We start from the raw sequence: 21,856 nt of genomic DNA on the forward strand, positions 1-21,856 counted from the left end.
ACCGGGGGCGTCATCACTAGAATCGGCACCGGGGAAGATACCGTGAGGTCGACCGGCACCTATCCGGATCCAGGCCTGGATCCATGGCTTCCCTGCGGCACCATGGCCGGAGCCGCTGTCATTGAAGGCCTAGGGTACCTTGCTGGGTCCGTGGGGCCCGAAAGCGCGGCTGCCGAGTCGGGCTGCCCAGAAATGGTGTGCAGTGCTTTGTAGAACTGACAAAGCTGGGCTGGGGACGGTCCGGGAAAGGGAGTGAAGCGCAGAGCTATCCCAGTAGGCTCCACGGAAGGAGCTGGAGAGTGACGATGCCCCGGGTCCCTTCGCCGCGCCAGACAACGTCCAGGGAGAAGGCGAAGAGTGACGGTGCTTTTTCCCCTTCTTCTTGTGCTTTGACTTACCTGAGTAGTGCGAAGACTTCGATGATGAATGGTGATGGCTCCACGACCGGTCCCGCGACCTTCCCCTCGACGGGACCTCGAGCGGTGCGGAGTGGACTGCTGGGCATCTAAAAGCTTTTGGGACCACTCCCGCAAAGACTTCGGGTTTAACACCCGGCAGTCAGAGCACGACTACGGGCTGTAGTCGCGCTCCAGGCACCAAAAGCACACGAGGTGCGGATTGGTCACTGACATCAACTTGTGACAGGAGTCACAAGGTTTGAAGCAGGGTCGACAGTTAAGATACCCCTCATGCACCAGGAGTCGAGAGAGTGACTAAGGGCACACTCTGTCCGGATCTGCGCTGGCTGGCGCGGAAAAGGAAGAACTGACAGCACGCAGGGGCAACGTCTAAGTAGACACCACAATGTCATTCCGGCGACCACGACGCTGACGACAGATGCGGCATTGACCAACGCCACCTACTGACGCACAAGGGCACTGCTACGTAAACAATTCTCTGCATCCAGTCTGACACCTGGGGGTAATTCTAAGGTAAGGAATCTATAACTAATGGTCTCTTTCAGATGGAAAGATAAATCAACTGATGATCAAGTTGTTGAAATTTTATTTGATATAAAAAAAATTAGAACATTTGCCAATTTTAAAAGCGGATAGCTGTGCACACAGTTACTCAGGTACATGCTTACTTGACACACTGCATGAATACAGGGTGTGTGTACCATGTCGACACTTCAGTTTCCTCTGCACATAGACACGCAGCCTACAATTGCAGTGTGCACGGTTTTGGTGAGGGGTCCCTGAGGGTGGCACAACTGGTGCAGCAGCCATAAAAGACCTGCTTCAGTACCAATGCCCTAGATACCAGAAGTACCATTTGCTAGGGACTTACAGGGGTAACTGAAATTGTGCCAATCGTAGTACAGTTTAGGAAAGAGATCTGTCACTGGGAACCTGGTTAGCAGTGTCCCAGTACACCACAGTCAAAGTCGAATCACAAACCCCGGCATAAAGTGGGTGGGTACTGCAACGAGAACCAAGTTTCCCAAACTAATCCTGTGTGACTTGAGAGCTGAATGCTGATTTTTTGAAAAAATTCCTGGTGTTGAACTTGAATTTTCAACACCACTGAGCACCTCTTATCACTCCACTGGGGACAGGCGAAGGACCAGCCGCAATTTTTTTCCCACAGCGCTAAACGCGAGTCAATTTCAAGATGGCAAAAAAAGGTTTCTGAGCCCTTATCTAGCCAATCACATTTCTTTAAAAAATCGAAATGTGATTGACATGAATTTTAAGCCAGTTAAAATGGCAGCGATACACAAAAGAATTAACCCTTTAAAGCTGCTAGGAAACTTTTTGAAGGTGTGAGCAAAATTTCTTATGGACGCTAAAATGGGAAATCACGTCTTTTTTTACCCATTTACCTCTTAACTTTTTCGCCTCCTTGTATCTGCACACAAATGTTAATGCAGCGCCATCGCTGACTAAGCTAGTGATTTGCTCAATTTTAGGCAAATCTGTTCATAGGGTCAAAAGTCAAAGGCAATTTAAAAGTATTCTTTGTCAGTGGAAAGCGCTGCAGAATCACATCACACTGGCGACCGACACAGCAATGGACTAACCTTCACAATATTTTTGTCCTTGGTAACTAGCATACAACCATCTGTGCGGTGTATGTATACACACGCACACACACACACACCCACCCAAACACACCCCACCCTCCCCCACACACACATATGCGCACACACACACACACACACCCAAACACACCCCACCCTCCCCCACACACACATATGCGCGCGCACACACACACACACCCAAACACACCCCACCCTCCCCCACACACACATATGCGCGCACACACACACACCCACCCAAACACACCCCACCCTCCCCCACACACACATATGCGCGCGCACACACACACACACCCAAACACACCCCACCCTCCCCCACACACACATATGCGCGCACACACACACACACACCCAAACACACCCCACCCTCCCCCACACACACATATGCGCGCACACACACACACACACACACACACTAAGATCACCAGGAAAGCACCACCTTGGCGATGGCCCAGGTGTTGTGTCCAAACATCACTGAGTTTGTACAAAACTGTTCATGTCCAACGTCCAGGCTCTCTAGATGCCATGAAAGTTACTCACTGTGATTGGTGTGTGCTCCCCTCCGCAATGGCTGCCCCGCTGGGGTGCAGGTGGGAGGCAGGACAGAGCACGCGGCGAGAGGTGTCCTCGAGGGCAGCCATTCCAAGGAGCTCAGCTCAACACAACTAGCGATCCGTCTAGGGCTGGGGCACCACCTAACAAACATCTCCTCGCGGGTTGGGTTGGGCTCTCTCTCACAGCGCTTAGAGACCTGAAGGTGATAACACGATCTACATATGTGAATTACAATTACAATGGCGGTCACTGAGCGACAAGTGAGGAGCCACCGAAGGTGGGCCCTCGGAAGCACTCAGGGAGAGATGTGCCACAGTCACGGGTGAGCTTGTTTTTATGATGGAATCACAGCTTTAATACCTTACAATAAGAAATGCGTTGCAAAAACATCTGAAGGATGGCTCCAACGACCAATATTTGGTCTCTTCGTCACACACCATATACCTGATCAAAATCGAAACGATGACAATCAAAAGATAACGTTTTAATGCACCAAAGAGTGGATATGAATCGAGCACAAACACTGGAAGCTTATGGAAAATAAGGCATGTAGCAATATCACATCAGATGAGGTACCAAAAAGCAGTAACGCAAAATACACCGAAAGCATGAATGAAGTTACATGGGCGGTGACAAACACAGCACACCATGAGCAGCCTTGTGGGGTGGCTGGTACCTGTCGGGAGTCGGAAAGCTGGGCTGTAGCATAGGCATGAAGTCCTGCTGCAGTAAACCCATGGCAGGGCTAGCGGTCCTTAAAAACAGCAAACGGGAGCATTCAAACACCCACACGACTCACCAGCTAAAGCAAAACAACACTCGGGAACAAGGTGAGAAAGAAACGAGGAAAAGACAGGGCAAGCACTGCTACAGGCTGGGCATTACGGAGGGGGTCTCTGCGGCACTGAGATCTACTGATCTTGAAGGAGTGGCCTCTAAAACTTTCTAGAGTTGAAGGAGGGAAGGGGTGGTCCTGATCCTCCTTCAAGATCATGTGTGCCAAGACAGAGGACTGTTTATGGTTTCTCTTTTAGGAGAAGCACCTCATTCAACAGCTGGTTCAGACCCACAGGAAGTCACAGCTCAGGGAGTACAAGTGAAGTGAAAGGCTTCGGTGAGACGAGCCTTTTGGTCTAAATTTACAATACGAGGCGGTGACTTAAGGCGGCGAGCTCAGACTTTGTCGAGACCCATCGGGCATCGGTGGCATCGCCAGCCTCAGAATCAGAGTTCAGAAAACTCTTCAACCACCAGTTTGGAATAAGATAAAATATCTACCTGGACGGTGGAATGCTTTGGGGTTTAAAGCCAACTTAAAAATGTTTGGAGGCACTCAATTACAGTCAACGGTAAAAGCAACAACATTTGAAAATACGTTTATTTCACTTTAATAGGGATTTTATCACCATATTTTAAAAGGATATTAATTAGCTGGCAATTATCTTGACTTTTTGAAAAAAAGTACAAATTGAATCCTTTCTTGCCTCTTCAAATTCTTCAGAAAAAATAATAAATAAACAATTTCCACCGCAGAACAGATAATTTAAGCAGCAGCACTGCGACGTGCGCTGCACCGCGACATGCGCTGTAGTTCTCTTTGAGACAATGGTGGTGTCTGTCAGATCCTCAAGTCTCTTCTGGTGGTTTGTACTTTGAACGTTTCAGTGCTAAACATTGTATCCTTAAAGAATAAAACTGCAAAGACCCATGATGCACCAGGGCTGTCGATGCTTCACAAACCCCTCAAACAACAAATTACAAAGTTACTAGTGTGCAGTCCGCCCCAGCTGCCGGCTCGTAAACTTACTTGATTAAAATCCCCTGGTTTGGCAACAGTTCCAGGTGAATCTTTCCTCCTTCCTGGGTTCTTAAATAGGCAAATTCCTCGAGCATGTCGATATCTGGGAGGTGGTTAAGGTATAGATGTGAGGCGCCAAGGATTTACATTTACTCAGCGCAGAGATTACCAAAAGAAACCTTTACCATGAAGACATGCACATTCCTGAGCACAGAGAGGAGACTGCCTGAATTGTATAAATGTGCTTGAACGGAGAGATCACCCTTACAGTTAATAGCTGAAAGCTGCTCATTTGTAAGCTCCTCGCCTGGTGTTTCCAATATCAGTTTCTCGGTGGTAAACCGATGGATCTCTGCTCCTCAGGGCAGGGCTGGGGGGCATGTGGGGTCTCTGCACTGTTCCTGCTCTACCTGTGCGCACAAACCTTGCAGTGTGTGCCACAGCTTTACGTGGGAACTTATTTCTAGGGTGTGTGACTCTGTAAAAGGCCCCCTCCTTGACCTTCAGGATACAGATATCTCCGTCCAGTATGTGGCGACTGTTTCCATCTAGCAAAGACCAGAGTGCGTGCCTTGAGGACATCCTTCAACCCGTTCTACGGAGGAGGGGGGGTACACACAGCAACCCTGGTTGGTTTCAGACACTTCTGGATTTCACAACGATTGCTCCTCATGCCACAAGTACCTGGGTAGCATGCGAGGCTTCTGTCTCGCTTCTTAGCTGCTTCTTTGCCATGTCCAAAGATTTACACTAATTCCTCCTCTTCAAAGCCACTTGGTTTCTAACTCTTTAGGTTTCTTTTGTGGATCCATGTGGGATTTTTCTCGTCTTCGAATTAAGTGCAGGACTAGCTCGATTCCAAGGATCCTTCCTGTGAAGTTCTCTGTTTCTATCCACATCTTTCTGGCTTTCGTTTCTCTATCACATTTTGTCTTACACTCTCTCTCACTCTGTGGGTGTCCCCGTCTCTCACCGTTGGTCTCTCTCCTGCTCAACAAGATGAAAACCACGGAATCAGCAAACCCAAATTTGAGAATATATTCAAACCTTCCGTGCATCTTCGTGGGACTCTCCCTCAAACGAGCCTTGTGTTGCACATGCTCACAAATATAGGCATGTAATGTCAATCAGCGCGGCCGCATTCAATGCGCATACTGATTTTAATATTACGAGCATAGTAAATGTATTCATGATATATGAATTGCATTTGAGTATTATTATTATTTTGTTTTACTAACGGACACGTGTAAATATGATTTTGCTATTCTCTCTGTCTATCATTTGGTCTGTATTTAGTTTCTATGACTGGTGGGGCACATCGCCTTGAGAAAGTCTAACTTGAGCCGAAACGCGTTGGTGCTGCCATGATGCTCCGGTACAGAGAGGACCTGGTTTGGCAGCTCCGACTGGACTGTACCAGCTGGAGCGGGTTCATGGCGGATTTGCATATAGATGGGTCTAATCTGAGGCGGTATGGGGGCCAAAAAACTAAGCACAGGGATGTAGACCCGAATAATTATGTGGCTGAGATTAAGTGTTCCATCCCTCACGTTTCAGAAATGTTTACTGCATCCAATCTGCCATAAACCTGTTAATATTTACAGGGCGTGTGCACATCGGTGCTTTGGAAAAATCATGTAACCAAATAAACAGTAGCAGCGCTCGGGATAGCAAAGGGGCCGGCTAGTTGGTATTTATGTTATGAAGCTCTGACAATTTTCAACTCTTCTTAGCGAAATGTTGGTGTTTTCCAAAGACTGTAGATGTTCAAGTGGCGCCAACCTAGAAATTAATGTAAAAGTTGTTGCTGTAGCGCACACATTCCGCAAGGAACAGAAAGGCGCTATCCCAACTCCAGTTTCTTGGTGCTTAGTAACACAACCATGACCAGTAAACACTCCAAGCCAACCGGGCAGGACTTTACTAACCAAAAACGGTATCATTGTGAACTGTTTGTTCTTTCAATGCAGAAAAAGTAGACGTTGTCGTTATTGTCTTACAAACAAATAGCAGCGGAGTGGATTAATTTTAAGATCAGTCAATTAGATTTGTTGGAGCTGCGATAACTTGTAACAGTAAAAAACAGTAATAGACACTTTGAGTCAGATGGGTTGGGTAAAGTAGGCAGGCCTGTATTGACTGTCGACTCAGCAGTCTTTTAAGCATTACTGGCCAGCTGATCAGGAAAATGCAAACCTTCAGGATAAACTCCAGGGCCGCACTAACACGATCCTACTCTTACGCAGACTTTTAGATGTGGTTTAGATATGTAGAGACTTGAGTTAAATGAACAAATCATCGTCCACCGGTAGATGGTGTCCAGGCTAAGGCTTATAAAGGATGAGGGGCCAAAAGAGGATTAAGGAACCACAGTGTGAGCACAAACCCTGGCCACACCCCACGTCCAGCTAATCTAAGGAGATGACTTGTGTCAATACTGCAGGAACTGGGGCATTCACAAGCTCTCCTGCACAGAACCTTACCCTTAATTTCACACACACAACTTACAACAATGACTGTAAGGTAAACAACAAAATAACTAACAATGACAAAAACAGGCTATATCCATATTTTGGAAATATATCACTTTGTCCTGGACATCCCCCGCTGCAGCCACATCTCGAGTCACCAGAGACCTTCACTGACTCCCGATCAACAAGAGAATCACCTTCAAGCTCCTCAGGCACGCCTACAAAGCCCTCCACAACACTGAACCTGCTTATCTCAAGCAACGCCTCTCCTTCTACTCACCCACCAGACATCTCTGCTCCGTCCAACTGGCCCCGGTCACCGTCCCACAGATCTGCAAGATCACGGCCGGAGGAAGATTCTTCTCCAACCTTGCCGCGATGACCTGGAATACCCTGCCTCTCCACCTCCGGCAATCACTGCCACTGCCTCACTTCAGGAAGGACCTCAAGACCTGGAACTTCAGATGAACTGCAGATCCTCCCCTGCGCCCTGAGACTCTGACGGGCGATTAGTCACATTTTACAAAACCGATTGATTGATTGTCCACCCCGCTCCCCTGCACACACAAACACGAAGGATACTTGTCACGAAGTTGAAAAAGTTTTCATATTGGAAGTTCCCTTGGCGGCATATTTTGTTGATGGCTTTCAGGAAGAGGGCCTCTCCTTTGGGCCACTCGTGCTGCAGTAAGACGACGACGTGCCCCAGCGCCATGTCATCCCTGTTGTCCGTGAAGGCTCGGAGCTGGGGGGGAAGAGCAGATAATTAGACAGCAGCAAGCAGAGACTTTAGTACAAGAGCAGAATACGTCGCACTCCAGAAGTGAGGACCGGAATCAAGCATCCTAGGACCAGTTTCTGGCTATTAGCCGTCTTCCGGTCCTCGGATGCTTGATTCCGGTCCAGGGAAGACATGGCTTGGCAGTTCGGGCCGACTGTTCCCATGAGGCTCAGGGTCAAGGCTGATTTGCATATGGCCATGTCTGAGCTGGGGTGGTGTGGAGTGCAAAACAACGATGGATTTAGGCCCAGATCTCTGTACTCGGGTGAAAAATATGACATTGTTCTGCAGTCTGTCCATCAACTGTTGTTCGAGCTAATAAAATGGTCAGGAGATGAGTGAGATCTAGGAGAGGATTCTGTTTGCCCGGGGAGGATTCACAGCGCCATTGTAAGATTGACGGAGGGACTCGCCAGGACTCACAGGGACAGCCAGGACTCACAGGGACAGCCAGGACTCACAGGGACAGCCAGGACTCACAGGGCCAGCAGTAAGTTATTAACATGATACAGCCAAGCACGAGATATAGGATACCCGACTCCACCGTATGAACGTATGCTGGGACGGGCAGCTGGAAGTACCTTGTTACATTGCACCTTTTCAAAGTTTTCAAACCAGCAGAAATAAGGTAAAGTGCCTAACGGTGCAGCGTTCACCATTTAATGCTAACTGATCGAGGTGAAAGAAAATCTTTAAAAATGAAATGCATTTCTAGTGCTTAGAAACTGCAGTACATACATATTGTCAGAGGCACTAGCAGGCTTTCCTTATATCTGTCAAAAGGTCACGCCTGTCACACTCACCTTAAAACATGCAAGCATTAACTGCAGGCAGTACGGCATGATGGCTTTATTGGTGCACGGCAGCAGCTTCAGATCAGAACCTGGAATGGAGACAAATATAGTCCATCACGAGAGAACAAATACACAAAAGCAAAATCTGACTTCTTGAGAGTTAAAAGGTGATCAACTCTAGACGCGACACACAACGATAAGGACGTGGCGTGGCTTCATCCCGTCCTGTGGTGCTGCTGACAGTGCCGTATCCACTCCAGAACCTAAACACTGCTGCGACTAGACCTAGTGCTGGCCACGAGCAGGCACGGGAGACAGTGCTAGATGAGAGGACTGCTATGAGAACATAGACAATGGCCGCTAGGTCCACGTGCTGGGACCTGGAGAATCCACCACCCGGGGTCAATGGCGCAGTGGCCAGGCTTCGAACGAAAGCAGGCGCTGGTCTGGGGCGCGAGTTCCACAGTGAACGGTGAGTGGACACTGAGTATGCAGGTTGGACCTAAATAGGTGCCCTTGAGCCCACCCAGCTGCTTGATGTGTCGGTTTTAGGAAACTTTACCCTTCACAACCTGTGAGGAAGTGCATGGTTAGACCCACTTTTTGCCTGGACATTGCAGTGCCGGCCTCGAAAAAAATCCTACAAATGTTACCAGACCTGCAGGGCTAGAGACTTCAATAATCTACTCATGCTGACTGTAATGTACTTGGGGCATAAACTGGATTCGAATTCCTTGATCCTGGGCAAGTATTTGAATTCATTGAGCCGCCATTTTATTCTTTATCACATGTGAGAGCGCCTTCAAATATACAATTTCTGCTGTACAGAAAACTATTTTGTTTGATTTGATATACTAAACCTTTGCTCCATATATATTACAAATCCAGCCACATACAGAATAAACGTGACCCTGACTCGCCTCTTAGTTCATTAACAGCTTTGTCATCAGGGCTGAGGCAGGAATGTTTCTCAAAACATGTTTAAAACCCAGCACTTTTAATAAATACAGAACTAAAGCATAAAGTGGTAGCACACTGTCATTTGCAATCAGCAGATTTTATAATGAAAGGGCCACAAAATTTCTCACTTATATGCGGCTTTACAGATATAGAACTATATGGTGTACAGAAAATGTTTGCAAATCGAGTTTCTATAATCATTTGTCATTTGCCCATCATAAAGTAAAGTGTTCTGATTTTCTTTGCTCCAACTTAAATCTTTGTTTGCATCACACTTAATTACAAAAAAAGTGCTTTCGTAATTCCGGATATATTAAAAAATATTTATACTTTTCATTTACAAGCTATTTAAATATTATGGGTTGCAAAAAAAGTGACATCTTACAGCCTTTTGTTTCACTATTGTCAGACAGCTCACTCGACAAAAACCTCTAACTGTAGAGAGAGAAAGAAAAATGAAATCCATTTTCCAAGCAGCAAAAAGTAAAAAGACACATGGACGTTTGACCTCTTTCCTACACCAGACCTCAAATCAAATGTGTCAAGATAAAAACAAGAGTTAAAGGCATCTTTATCCCTCATTCAGTTTCTGAATGAACAGAACACCTGCTCCTTTCCAGATTATGTCCACTCGCCCGACCGGACCAGAAGATGCTAAAAATAGCTCCACCTGATCAAGTCCTGTCGAGTGGGACCGGATCAAATCTAACTTGCCATTGCAAGTGGGCGAGTAGATTTTTGAGGCCTGATGTTTTTCGATTGTAGTGCAGAGTGTTCCTGCCAACCAGGTCCCCAGTGCCAGAGCTTCTTGCCTAAACACGATTCCCTTCAGGCCCCTGTCAGTCTCTAGTAAATGGTACCCTGGTACCGAGGGTATTGGGACTGAAGGGGGTCCACTGGGCAGCAGCACAAATTGTGCCTCCCTAGAGACCCCTCACATAAGCCGTGCAAACGGCCACTGCAGCAGCCATGGCCTGGTTTAGACAAAATTGCAAAGTCAACATGGCACACTGCCGGCGTGCCACGCCAAGTAGCACTGCCTAAGATTTAGGTCAGTCACTCCTCTAGCAGGCCTTACAGCCCCAAGGCAGGGTGCACTAGAGCACAGGTGTGGGCATATCTGTAGGAAGCTGGCTCTGTACATACTATACCAAAGTGAGGTATAGTGTGTATAGAGTCCAGTGGAACCACAAAGGTAGGCCGAGGTAAAGTTAGATAGCTCCTCACTCTCGATTTGTGGTAGTGTGGGCGAGCAGTACGACAGTATCAGAGCACAGTGTTAAGCATGTGTTGTACACACTCAGCAAATGAATTCACACACTCAAAGACTGAACTTCAGACCAAATGTTTTTGTTTAGTTATTTTATTTCTAGAACCAAGCAAGCCTGGCACAGGTAAGCAATAAATACTTTACAGTAATAAATGCTGATTGTTTTCAGTGTAATACAGTTCAATTGCAATTGTAAATGTAAGATTTAATGTGCTGAGAAGTTTGATACCAAACTTCTCCGTTTTCAGTGCAGCCATTATGATGCTGTGGAGTTCTTAATGACAACCTCCCAGCACCATAAACTCTTAATGGCAGCACTGCACTTACAATGCCTAAGAATTGACTTTAGACACTGTAGGGATACAGGGCTCATGCACCTGTGCCCACACCACTGTCATAGCGCACCCAGCTAGAGGGGTGATTGATGTATGCCAGGGCAGTGTGTTTGTGGGCAAGGAACACAGGGATGGGTGCCTTGTCGACTCTCCACTTTGCTCTGCACCCGGACACGCAGCCTGCAAAGGCAGTGAGTGTGTGTGTGTAAAGGTACGGAGCCTCTAAGGGTGGCACAATAAGTGCTGCAGCCCTTAGAAGCCTTCCTTGGTCACAGTGCCCTGGGTACCTGTGGTGCCATTTACCAGGGGCTGACCTGCGGCAAGAGATGCCAATTTGGTTTAGGCTTCAATGCAGTTTTAGGGAAGGAACACAGGCCCTGGGCACCCGATTAGCAGGAGCCCAGGGCACATTCAGTCAAAGCACAATTCAGCAAAAAGTGGGGGCAACCATGCAGAAAGAGGACACTTTCTCACAGTGCCCACCTCTGGCAACTCCCCCCCCCTAATGTGGGAGAGGGGCGGTGAAGCACATCTTTCAGTCCTCGCCATCTTGAAGATGGGGAGACCCCTCCAATCAGGGCTTGGTTTACGCGCTTCAGACAGGAGAGTGGCATAATTAAGGATGTAGTCACCCCAGGTAAGGTGCCCATTGGCCCTACTTGCTACTCCCCTAAAACGCGCCTACATTTAGTATTTAGGAGGCTCACCCAGACCTGGAAGCTAGTTGCCTGCCGACCTGATAAGGATGAAGCAGACGCCTGAAGACAAATACTGATTGGCTCCAGCCCTACTGGCCTGTCTCCAGGTTCAAAGACCCTTCAAAGAAGACGACGCCTGTCCTGCAGACAGCAGCTTCTAGAAGCTGAGGAAGACTGCCTGCCCTTTGACAAACACTAGAGACTCTCGAGGACAGCGGCTCTGTCCCCAAGAAACCTACACCACGGACTTCAGTACACTCCGGATCCACGAGTCCTGTCCACTCTGCACCCGGCCTGTGTCCAGATGGACCTTCGACCTAGAACAGGTTCCCATCGATCCGACATCTAGTCCAGCGCTCGCTGGCCCCGCCTGGACTCCACAACGATACCTGCAGCCTGAATCCAGAGGCTCCCCGGACCGCGACCGGCTCCGGTAAGAAGACTTTGACGTCTAAGGACACCCCTGCACCCGAAGTCCCTGGGCCTTGGTGAGCTCAACCGATGGTGTCCCTACGACCCCCTACATCTTTACATACCCCTGCAGCCGCTGGTCTCCATCCTTCAGCCTCCGGTGCGACGCCAATTCCCTAATGGAAGGCATTGGGGGCCCGACGCTCAATTTGCCCCCAGCCGCCCCTGTGCCACTGGTGGTGTATGTTTGGTGCTGCTTTGTGGCCCCCCTGTGCTTGTTCTAACCCCCAGATCTTGGTCCCTGCAACCCATTTACCTACCTGCAATCAGTGTGGCTTCAAGCACCCCCAGTCTCTATTGAAACGCATTGGGCCGAACTCCGATTTTGACCTCTGCGCCCGGCTGCCCCGGTTTTGTTGGTGGTGCAGTTTTGGTGCCGATATGACCCTTGCTGACCTTTAGTCCTGAAGACTGGAACTGTAAGTCGTACTTACCTGTATAACCGTATTATTGTTTTCCTTCATAGGATAACATTGAACTCCTTGAAAATTGCATTGTGTCGACTTTTGAAAGTCTTATGTATTTTTCATGCAAAACGTACTTACCATATTGCGAAGAGCTTGGTCTTCAAATAAAACTTGAACTTGAACAAACCGTATTTTTATTTATAAAATTGGTCTGATCTGCTTTTTGAGTCGTGTGTCCCTTATTGGTCAGTGTTGTGCAATAAACGTCTTACACTCCTCTGTGTTGGGCCTAAGGCTGCTCGCCCACACTGCCACTAATAGAGCGCTTTGGGTTTACACCGAGCCCTGTATACTGCGGGGGAATCTCTGGACTCTGTGCACGGTATAACCACCGAACGCCATACCACAGCCAGCTTCCTACACAACTTCACTTCAGTTCCAGCTCTTGGGAGCGAAGGGTCAGATGTGTCCAAAGCACAGGGCTTTCCAAGGGTGGAAAACCAAAGTGTGTTACAATCTCATTGCGAGCTGCAGATGTCCTTCTAGCTCATAACGTGCACACCGCGATTCTCTGCTCATTGCAAGAGGAATGCAGTAGCAGAGAGTCAATCTTTTGCATTGCAAGATTTGCAGAGCAGTGAAAGTTTAGCACATTGAGGGGTTCTGCGAGGGATCACATTCATCTTTCGATTCCCACCATTCATTCATCTTAAAACTTTTTTCTTTCTTCAGGCTTTTCCTGTTTAATCTCCCCCCGGTTTTCTTTGCAAATTGTTGGCTGTGATCCTCAGCGCCAGGAAGCCGCTTGGCCGCAGTGCGCTTTTATAAATATTTGTTTCATTTCATTTCATTTCATTTCATCTCAACAAAAAGACATCTCTGGATTCCCAAGTATCCATTGAAACAGGAAGTGACATCAATGCACTGCCCAACCACCATCAGGAAGTAACGGCACTGCCTTCAAAGCCGCTCCCCATCACCAATGGCATTTCTCACCGAGTGTGCCAAGCTACAGTCGCTAAGACAAGGACATCACCTGCTTGGACCTGTTAAGACCTGAAGACCACGGGGCCGGAGCAGGCACTCGCGGTATCTTGATTTAAATGGTGTTCACGTGAGGAATCGCAGGCGGGAATTTGAAGGTGAAGAAGGATGTGGTGATGGCAGCCGAAGATAATGTGTAGGAGGCGATGGCGCTGTCGGTTATGGCCTAAAAGGTAGAGATTCATTGGTTTAAGTTGCTGGTCATGGAGCGAAGGTGAGTGATAGGGGCCTTTAATATTATTTCGACACAATCGGTTATGTAAATGTTTTTATGTCTGAAATAGGCACGGAAAATCGAGTGGGGATCAGGTGGTAGAGATTCATTGGTTTAAGTTGCTAGTCACGGAGCGAAGATGTGGTTAGAAGGCAGTAGTTATAAGTGAGGGCTTGTAGAAGGGAGGGGGCCTTATTTCGGCACGATTGGTTGTTCAAATGTTTTATGTCAAAAATAGGCACAGGAAATAGAATAGGAATCAAATTTTAAACTGCATGTTTTTGATTGGTTCGATTTAAAATCAGAGGAACAGGACAGTTCAACATTTATATATGTTTTATTTATCATTTCAGTTGCCCCGACGAAAGGCTACAGAGCCCGAAATGCATTGGGTCTGTAAGGATGGGGCAAACCAGAACGAATGGTTAATTCCCACGCGCTACTGATAAGGCCCGGATGGCATGCCTGTGGCATTTGAAAATAAAGTGAATTAACACTACCTTTGAGGTGCATGGACAAACAAGGGATGGAGTTTGGAATAACAATGTATGAATGAAAAAATGGTTTAAATACGGCGTATGAACTTTTGGTTTATTGTGAAAAGCAAGGTTCTTGTTCAAGGCTGTGTGACTGAGTGTCACAAGCTCACGTGCCACACAATGTGCAACTTTTACAAGGTGAGCATTTTCTTGCTTAACCATCCTGTGTGCCTCTTCCTTTTGTGTATTCCAGTCTGGGTTTGGAATAACAGGAGCTGGGAATTCACACTAGACAGGGACAAGAGGGCTTGAGGTGTGTTCTGCCTTTCCTGGGTGACTCACACCCAGCCTGAATAGACCTGGCTGCATTTAGAGTATGTTATGTTATGTTAAGTTAACCCCTTCCATGCCTGGAAGAACAGCTGCCGAGCTGGGATGGAGGCTGGGGTTAGAAGCCTGAGGGCGGGATTTAGATCTCGGCAGACGGGTTACTCAGTCACAACGGTGATGTATATCCTGCCAGCCAAATATAAATCCTATAGGATGTAATGGGATTTAGATATAAATCCTATAGGATATAATGGGATTTAGATATAAATCCTATAGGATATAATGGTATTTAGATATAAATCCTATAGGATGTAATGGGATTTATATTTTGGTGGAAGGGTTACCCGCCACCGCTGTGACGGAGTTACCCGTCTGCCAAGATCTAAATCTGGTCCTTCGTTTGCTCAGTCGTTCCGTTTGTATCCTTTGTCTACATGTGAATCCTTTTGAGCAAGAAAATCTCTTGGCAAAGACTAAGGTCACAAGAGTTTCCAAAAATCTATTGAGTCAACCTGAAAAAGGCAGAAGGATAACATTAGCTATGAGGGCTTCATTATCAGCGTCACATCTCAGCACCAGAGGTATGCATTTCCTACTTCTTTGTTTCCATCATGTGTTCAACTAAACTATTCTTATAGCTGCAAATAAAGTGCATTTCATACATCAGTAAAGCATCCGCTGGTTCCAGAGTGCACTCAGTGTGCCGTGCTGTACGGCAGCCTCTGAGCTCCGCCACAGGCTGAGGTTCTACAGGAACAGGGTTTGTGCTGAAGAACAAAATGGTGACTTACCCGTAGGAGTAGTTTTGCAGCTTGAAGAATTGTCTGGATTCAAATGCTGTGCATTATTCCGCCATCTAGTGGTTGGGTCTGGAATAGTCCTTGCTGTTCTTCCCCCCTCCCTTGTTTTGGTAGTTGTCGACCACCATCTGGTGCCAGGTGCGTCCCCTGTGTGACGTCAGACGGCGCCCTGGAGGTTGTTGTGCGTGGTAGCCATCTTTGGATTCTTTTTTCTGTTTATCTTCTTAGTTTGTGGTCCTTTAGATGGTCTTTTACATAATTATTGTACCTTGCATTACCACAGGTTTGTTTTCCTTATAGGGGAGGCCGGGTGGGTCGCAAGTGAATGCAGAAAATTCTTCTAGCTGCAAAACTCCTCCTCCTGGTAAGTAACCATTTCATTTTGCAGCGTGAATACTTTTCTTGATTCACATGCTGTGCATCAGATTACGTAGCGGTTTCTCCCATCTTGGGCAGGCTGTGGTAAGATGAAGACTTTGCAAACAGGTGTTGAAGTACTTTCTGTCCAATGTGTGCTTCCTTATTCATTTGTGTGACCACACAGTAATGTTGGTGACGGTGTGGGGTGATGCCCACGTGGCTGCTGCACATATAGTCTCTATGGGCACATTGGCCATAAACGCCAGGGTTGCTCCCTTCTTTCTAGTGGAGTGAGCTGGTCGTTGTGCCGTTAATTCCTAGTTAGCGGTGGCATAGCATAGATGGATGGTTTGGACTATCCATCGTGAGATTGTTGCTCCTGTGACAGGCGTCCCTGTGTTAGTATGTACATAGACAACAAACAAGTGTTTGGATTTGCCGGTTTGTTCCGTTCTCTGTAGGTCGTACAGTAGTGCTCTCCATACATCCAGGGTCTGGAGGCTTCTTTCTCCTTTAATTTTTGGATTCTTGAATAAGACCAGGAGGAGAATATTTTGACCCAAGCGGTATTTGGCTACCACCTTTGGCGGGAACTGTGGTTTTGTTTTTAGAATAACTTTATCCTTGTGAATTTGCATGAATGTTTCCTGTATGGTTGATGCTTGTAGTTCACTTACTCTCCGTAAGCATGTAATGGCAATGAGAAATTCTGTTTTTAAGTGATGTGTTTGAGTTTTGCCTAATGCATGGGCTCAAAGGATTTTGCCATCAGTTGTGTGAGCGTTGTCTTCAGACTCCGCATGGGCACACGGGCTGTTCTAGGAGGAGCGATTCCTTTTGATCCTTCTAGGACTCGTTTTCTGACAGGCCCTGTGAAGAAGCTTTTGCAGGTCTTTCCCCTGGTGCACGCAACGATGGCAGTGAGATGCACCTTTAAGCTTGAGTAGTTGATGTGACTGTCTAGATGAGTCAGGTATATGATCACTGTTTGTGTGTTGATGGAGTTCATTTGATTGTTAGCGGTGCACCAGGTGGTGTATCGTTTCCATTTTGCGGTGTAGCATTTTCTTGTCGTTTGTTTCTTTGCCTTCTTTAGAATCTCCATTGTTCGTTGAGGCAGGTTGAGGTGATCAAATTCTACGTATTCAGGTGCCAGGCCGCTAAGTGCAGCATTGTTGGTTCCGGATGAAAGATCTGGCCCTGTCGCATTGCTAGCAGGTCCTTGTCTGCTTTGATTCTGATTTGTCCCCTGGACATCTCTAGCAGACTGGAGTACCATGTCTGCCGTGGCATTTGCGGGGTAATGAGAATTAGGTTTGTTCCTGGTGGTCCTGCCTTTTCCAACACTCTTTGTATTAGGGGAATTGACGGAAAAGCGTAGGCAAATGTCCCTGAACAGTTTAGCGACAGGGCATTCCTTTCTGGTAGGTGGTGAGGAAATCTCGATGCAAAGAACTGGCATTTCTTTTTCTGTATTGTTGCAAAAAGGTCCATCACTGAGGTCCCCAGCGTCTGAAGATGTATTGTGCAGTTATGTGTTTCAGATCCCATTCGTGGGAGCAGTTGTTTGGTCTGCTCAGCTGATCCTCTGTTGCGTTGTATACTCCGGGTAGATGTACTGTTTGCAGACTGATTGCCCGGGATACTGGCCATTGCCAGATTTCCTGTGCGAGTTTGCTCCGTGGGAAAGATTTCCTACCTCCTTGTTTGTTGAGGTAGCACATTGTGGTGGTGTTGTCTGTTTGAATCAAGACAGTTCTCCCTTGAATGTGTTTCTGGAACGCTTTCAGTGTTAGGAAAACAGTTTATTTCCAAGTAGTTGATGTGTTTTATGGAATCTTGTTTGTTCCACTGACCACGTACCTTCAGTTGTTTGCAGCGTGCTCCCCATCCGTTGAGGGATGCGTCTGTAGTGATTGTCACAGAAGGAGTTGGGTTCTTGAAAGGTTTGCCTTGTGTTATGTTGTTGGATGCCCACCATTGTATCTCTGCTTGCAGCTTGTGTGCAATAACCACTAGATCCTCCCAACTCCCTGTGGCTTGTGACCACTAGTTGGTGAGCCATTCCTGCAAGGGGCGCATATGTAGGGGGGCATGAGGGATGAGTGGGAAGCATGACGCCATCATGCCCATAAGCTTCATAACTCTCCTCACTGTCAGAGATTGACCCCTCTGGTGGAGGGATGTTTCTTTTTTTATCCCTTGTATCCTTTTTGGCGGTGGGTATGCCCGTGCATTCTTTAAGTCCAGTCTTGCACTTAGGAAAGTCTTTTCTCTATCTGGTTTTTGTGGATGATTTCTTGTGGTTTATTGAAAACCCTAGTTCTTGTAGCGTGTGGATTGTTGTCTGAATGTGATTGAGGCATCTTATGAGCCAGTCGTCCAGGTAAGGGTAGACGTGTATTCCCTCCTTTCTCAGGTGTGCCACCACAACGGCTAGGTACTTGGTGAAGACGCATGGTGCCGACTTTATTTCAAAAGGGAATACTTTGAACTGATAGTGTGTTCCCTTGTGTAGGAACTGTAGGTACTTTCTGTGTTTTTCGTTCACAGGAATCTATAAGTTGGAGTCTTTGAGGTCTATTGCTGCCATGTAATCTCCTTATTGAAATTGTGGGATTATCTCTTGGAGAGATGACCTTTTGAAGTTTTGACTTACAATGAACTGGTTTATGATCCGTAGGTCCAGCATTGGCCTTAGTGATGGGTCCTGTTTGGGGACTAGGAAATATGGGGAGTAGTTTCCTTTGAAAATCTCTTTGTTTTGGTACCAATTCTATTGCTTGCTTTTGGAGTAGGTCCTTGATCTCTGAATTTCACTGTATGAGTTCCGATTTTAGAAGTTTTCTTATTCTTGGTTGGTTTGCAGGTGGCGTTTTTGTTAGTTCTAGTTTTTTTTTTATTGAGAGTTCATAAACATTACAGCATACAATAACATCATATATAGCTACGTATTACAAAATTTCAAAAGTAAAGATTAGATTAAGTCTACAGTACAGAATATCACAGTTTGATAAATATTGCTTTTTAAATGCTCAGCAATATAATTACAATATACGTATAATGCAGAGAGATCCTAATAAGTTAAAGTGCAGAGTGCAGAATCGAGATGCATATACAAATAGGAACCCTATCATTTTATATGAAATTTGAAGAGAGAGCACAGCGAAATTATGGACCTTAAAGTAAGGTGCAGAGTGCTATACCCGGACGAGTACATACGTTCTGTCCTTTTATACCGACTGCGATAGATTCTCCTATATTTCAAACACACTCCAATATTTCTCATATTTTTTTTACAGACCCTGATCTCATTGCGTATTTCTTTTCCATTTCTTGCACTCTTGTTAATTTGGCCCTCCAAGCATTAAAAGTGGGTACTTTCTCTGTTCTCCAGAGTTGTAGGATTAGAGATCTTGCTATTAAAGCTGCAATAAATAAACCCTCATCGTGAACAGAGATAGCAGAAGAGCAGCCCAGAACTGAAATGGATTTATCAATAAAAATGAGGGGATCAATTATGATTTTAAGATATTTCTCGATCTCCTTCCAAAAGCTCTGGATTTTTGGGCACTCCCAGATGATATGTGTCCAGGTTCCTTTCTCTGCACAGCTAAAGCATTTGTCTTCTATCTGTGGGTATATTTTATGAAGAAAAGAGGGTGTTCTATATATATTTCAACCATTCCGAATAGTATTGCATGCGTTTGAAATTTGTCCCCCTAAATATAGCTATGTTAAACTTATTAAGCCTATTCCAGGTTGCTCTAAGGATCTGCTTACCTTCCCTTTTCTTCCATCTATCCCTCACTTTTTCATATAGAGAGATTTATTGTCATTGAAGATTTTAATCCAATTACTGATTTTCCGCTGTATGGGGGAATTAAGGGCTTCACTAATAGTAGTTTTATAATACAGGTTTTCCATGTCTAACTGTTCTAAAATGGGTTTTAATCTAATGAATGACCATTTTAAAATTGTGCTTGAATGTTGCAGCCCTGTTTCAATCTCCGCCCAGGTTTTTCCAAAAATTCCCCCTTGCGAAATCCTGGATCTGAACGTATTAATTTTCTTCCCAAAGTCTTAATATGTTACTCTCTAGCAGACTTATTTCCCCCATCAATAGATTTGAGAGCCTAGTTGAGATATTAACTCTCAAAATATCGTAGTGTGTTAAAAGCTGAGCTTTTTGTTTATGTATCCTTTGCAAGGTCTTATAACGTACTTTTTTGGGGTACTTCGTAACTCGTCGGGTCTGCTATGTTATGTTCCCTTGAAATCTTTTTCATAAAAAAATTATCTGCCTTTTGAGGGTCCAAGAAGAAAAATCTAAAACTATGATGTGCGAATGCTGCATAATAATAATATCTAATATTTGGTAATGATAGTCCTCCTTCTGCTACAGGATGGTTTAAAGAGCTGAGTGCCAATCTTGGTATCTTATTTGTCCATAGAAAAGAGGAGAACATACTGTCTATTTCTTTAAAAAAAAAGAAGCCTGTATTGCACATGGTGCTGCGCTAAAGAGAAAATTAAATAACGGAAGAATAGACATCCGTATTAACGCAGCTCGGCCTATTATTGATAGCGGCAGCTGATTCCATCGCATTAACTGAGAGTGCACCTTTTTCGACAATGGGATGTAGTTTAGAGAAAACAATCTTCTACTTTCTCAGTTCCATAGATCCCTAGAGACCTCTTTGGGCTGGTATTATATGTCTGTCTGAATTCTGTAAAAAGAGAATTCACCTCGCAGTTGCATAATATTATTTCAGTTTTGGTCTTATTGATCTTATAACCCCCTATTCTTTCAAAGTCTGCGAAGATTCTCATAACTTCCGCCTGAGTATCTATCTTTGGGTCCAAGAAAGAGCGATGTCGCCAGCATATAATTTTATATTCGTCATTCCTTGGACCGGGACCGTATGAGCTCTTTTTTCTCTAATCGTGATTGCTAAAGGCTCGATAAATAGAGCGAATAAAATCAGGGAAAGGGGACAGCCTAGTCTGATGCCTCTATTTATTAGGCATGTCCCTATATTAGCAGAATTAATTAGAATTTGTGCCTGGGAATTCTTGTAAAGCTGTTCTAATAAGATTATAAAATTACTTGGAAAGCCAAACCTTTCTAAAATTATAAAAAGACAGTTCCAAGAAACAAGATCAAATGCTTTTTCAGCATCTAAAATCTAGACCTGTGCCTTAACCTTATTGATATAAAAAAAATCAAGTGCCTCTAATAAAAAATTTGTATTAGTATAAAGCTGTCTCCCTGCTATAAAACCGCACTGATCTGTCCCGATAAGTGATCCCACCATCTTATTTAGCCTATTGGCAAGAAGTTTAGTAAAAATGTTATAGTCAGTATTTAAAAGGCTTATTGGCCTATAGTGTTAGACCTGGCACCTTGGCGTGAGTCTCCCTTCCACTTTTTGCTGATGTGCCTCATGTGTTGTGCTGGTGTTAGCTGCTCAGGGCACTGCGCCACTGCCATCCAGTGCCACAGTGCAAGTGCTCCCTATGAAAAGTGTATACATTGATTAGTTTCCATGATTGGCTTATTTGGTCTACAGCCAGACCCCAGTAAAGTGCACCAGGAGTGCCAGGGCTCGTAAATACAAATACTGCTGGTGGGCCTGCAGCACTGGTTGTGCCACCCACAGAAGCGGCCTAGTAAAATGTTTCTACGGTCTGCCATTGCAGAGCCTGCGTGCAGTCTGGTACTGTCATGCTGGCAGGGCAAGTGCACACACTTGCCAGCCCTTAAAGCTTCCCTTTACTTCATGTGAGTCACCCCTAAGGTAGGCCCAAGGGCAAGGTGCATTGTAAACATAAGGAAGGACAGGCCCTGATGTGTGTGGCATGTCCTAATAGTGAATTACAGCCAATTTCGTTTTTCACTATTGTATGGCTACCTGTTCTCCATAGGCCAGAATGGGCTGCTGGAATTATTACACTCTATAATCCTAACAGACTCAGAGAGCATGGTAGAAAGTCAAGTTTGGTATGCCTGAACTCAGAATAATAAAATACATATTTTAGTAAAGT

At 45.7% G+C, this 21,856-nt stretch overlaps 1 protein-coding gene across 3 annotated transcripts in view; it reads right to left on the reverse strand.

The window, feature by feature from the left end:
- INTS10 (integrator complex subunit 10) overlaps window positions 1-21,856 on the reverse strand; it is a 189,340-nt gene that overhangs the window by 18,172 nt on the left and 149,312 nt on the right. Inside the window, exons 14-17 of one of the 3 annotated variants that reach the window (XR_013606935.1) lie at window positions 8,450-8,529; window positions 7,448-7,610; window positions 4,404-4,497; window positions 2,582-2,792 (exon numbers count right to left, since the gene is read on the reverse strand). Coding sequence is in view for 2 of the 3 variants with exons in the window: in XM_078674366.1 (XP_078530492.1) it covers window positions 3,273-3,350; window positions 4,404-4,497; window positions 7,448-7,610; window positions 8,450-8,529 (415 nt within the window). In the remaining variant the exon portion in view is untranslated. Of the gene's footprint in view, window positions 1-2,581; window positions 2,793-3,272; window positions 3,351-4,403; window positions 4,498-7,447; window positions 7,611-8,449; window positions 8,530-21,856 lie in introns of all 3 variants that reach the window. The other 2 variants (XM_078674366.1, XM_078674367.1) reach the window with 2 other exon arrangements.

The sequence above is a fragment of the Lissotriton helveticus genome, chromosome 2_1 (genome assembly GCF_964261635.1).
Source record: "Lissotriton helveticus chromosome 2_1, aLisHel1.1, whole genome shotgun sequence".
Taxonomy (NCBI): Eukaryota; Metazoa; Chordata; class Amphibia; order Caudata; family Salamandridae; genus Lissotriton; species Lissotriton helveticus.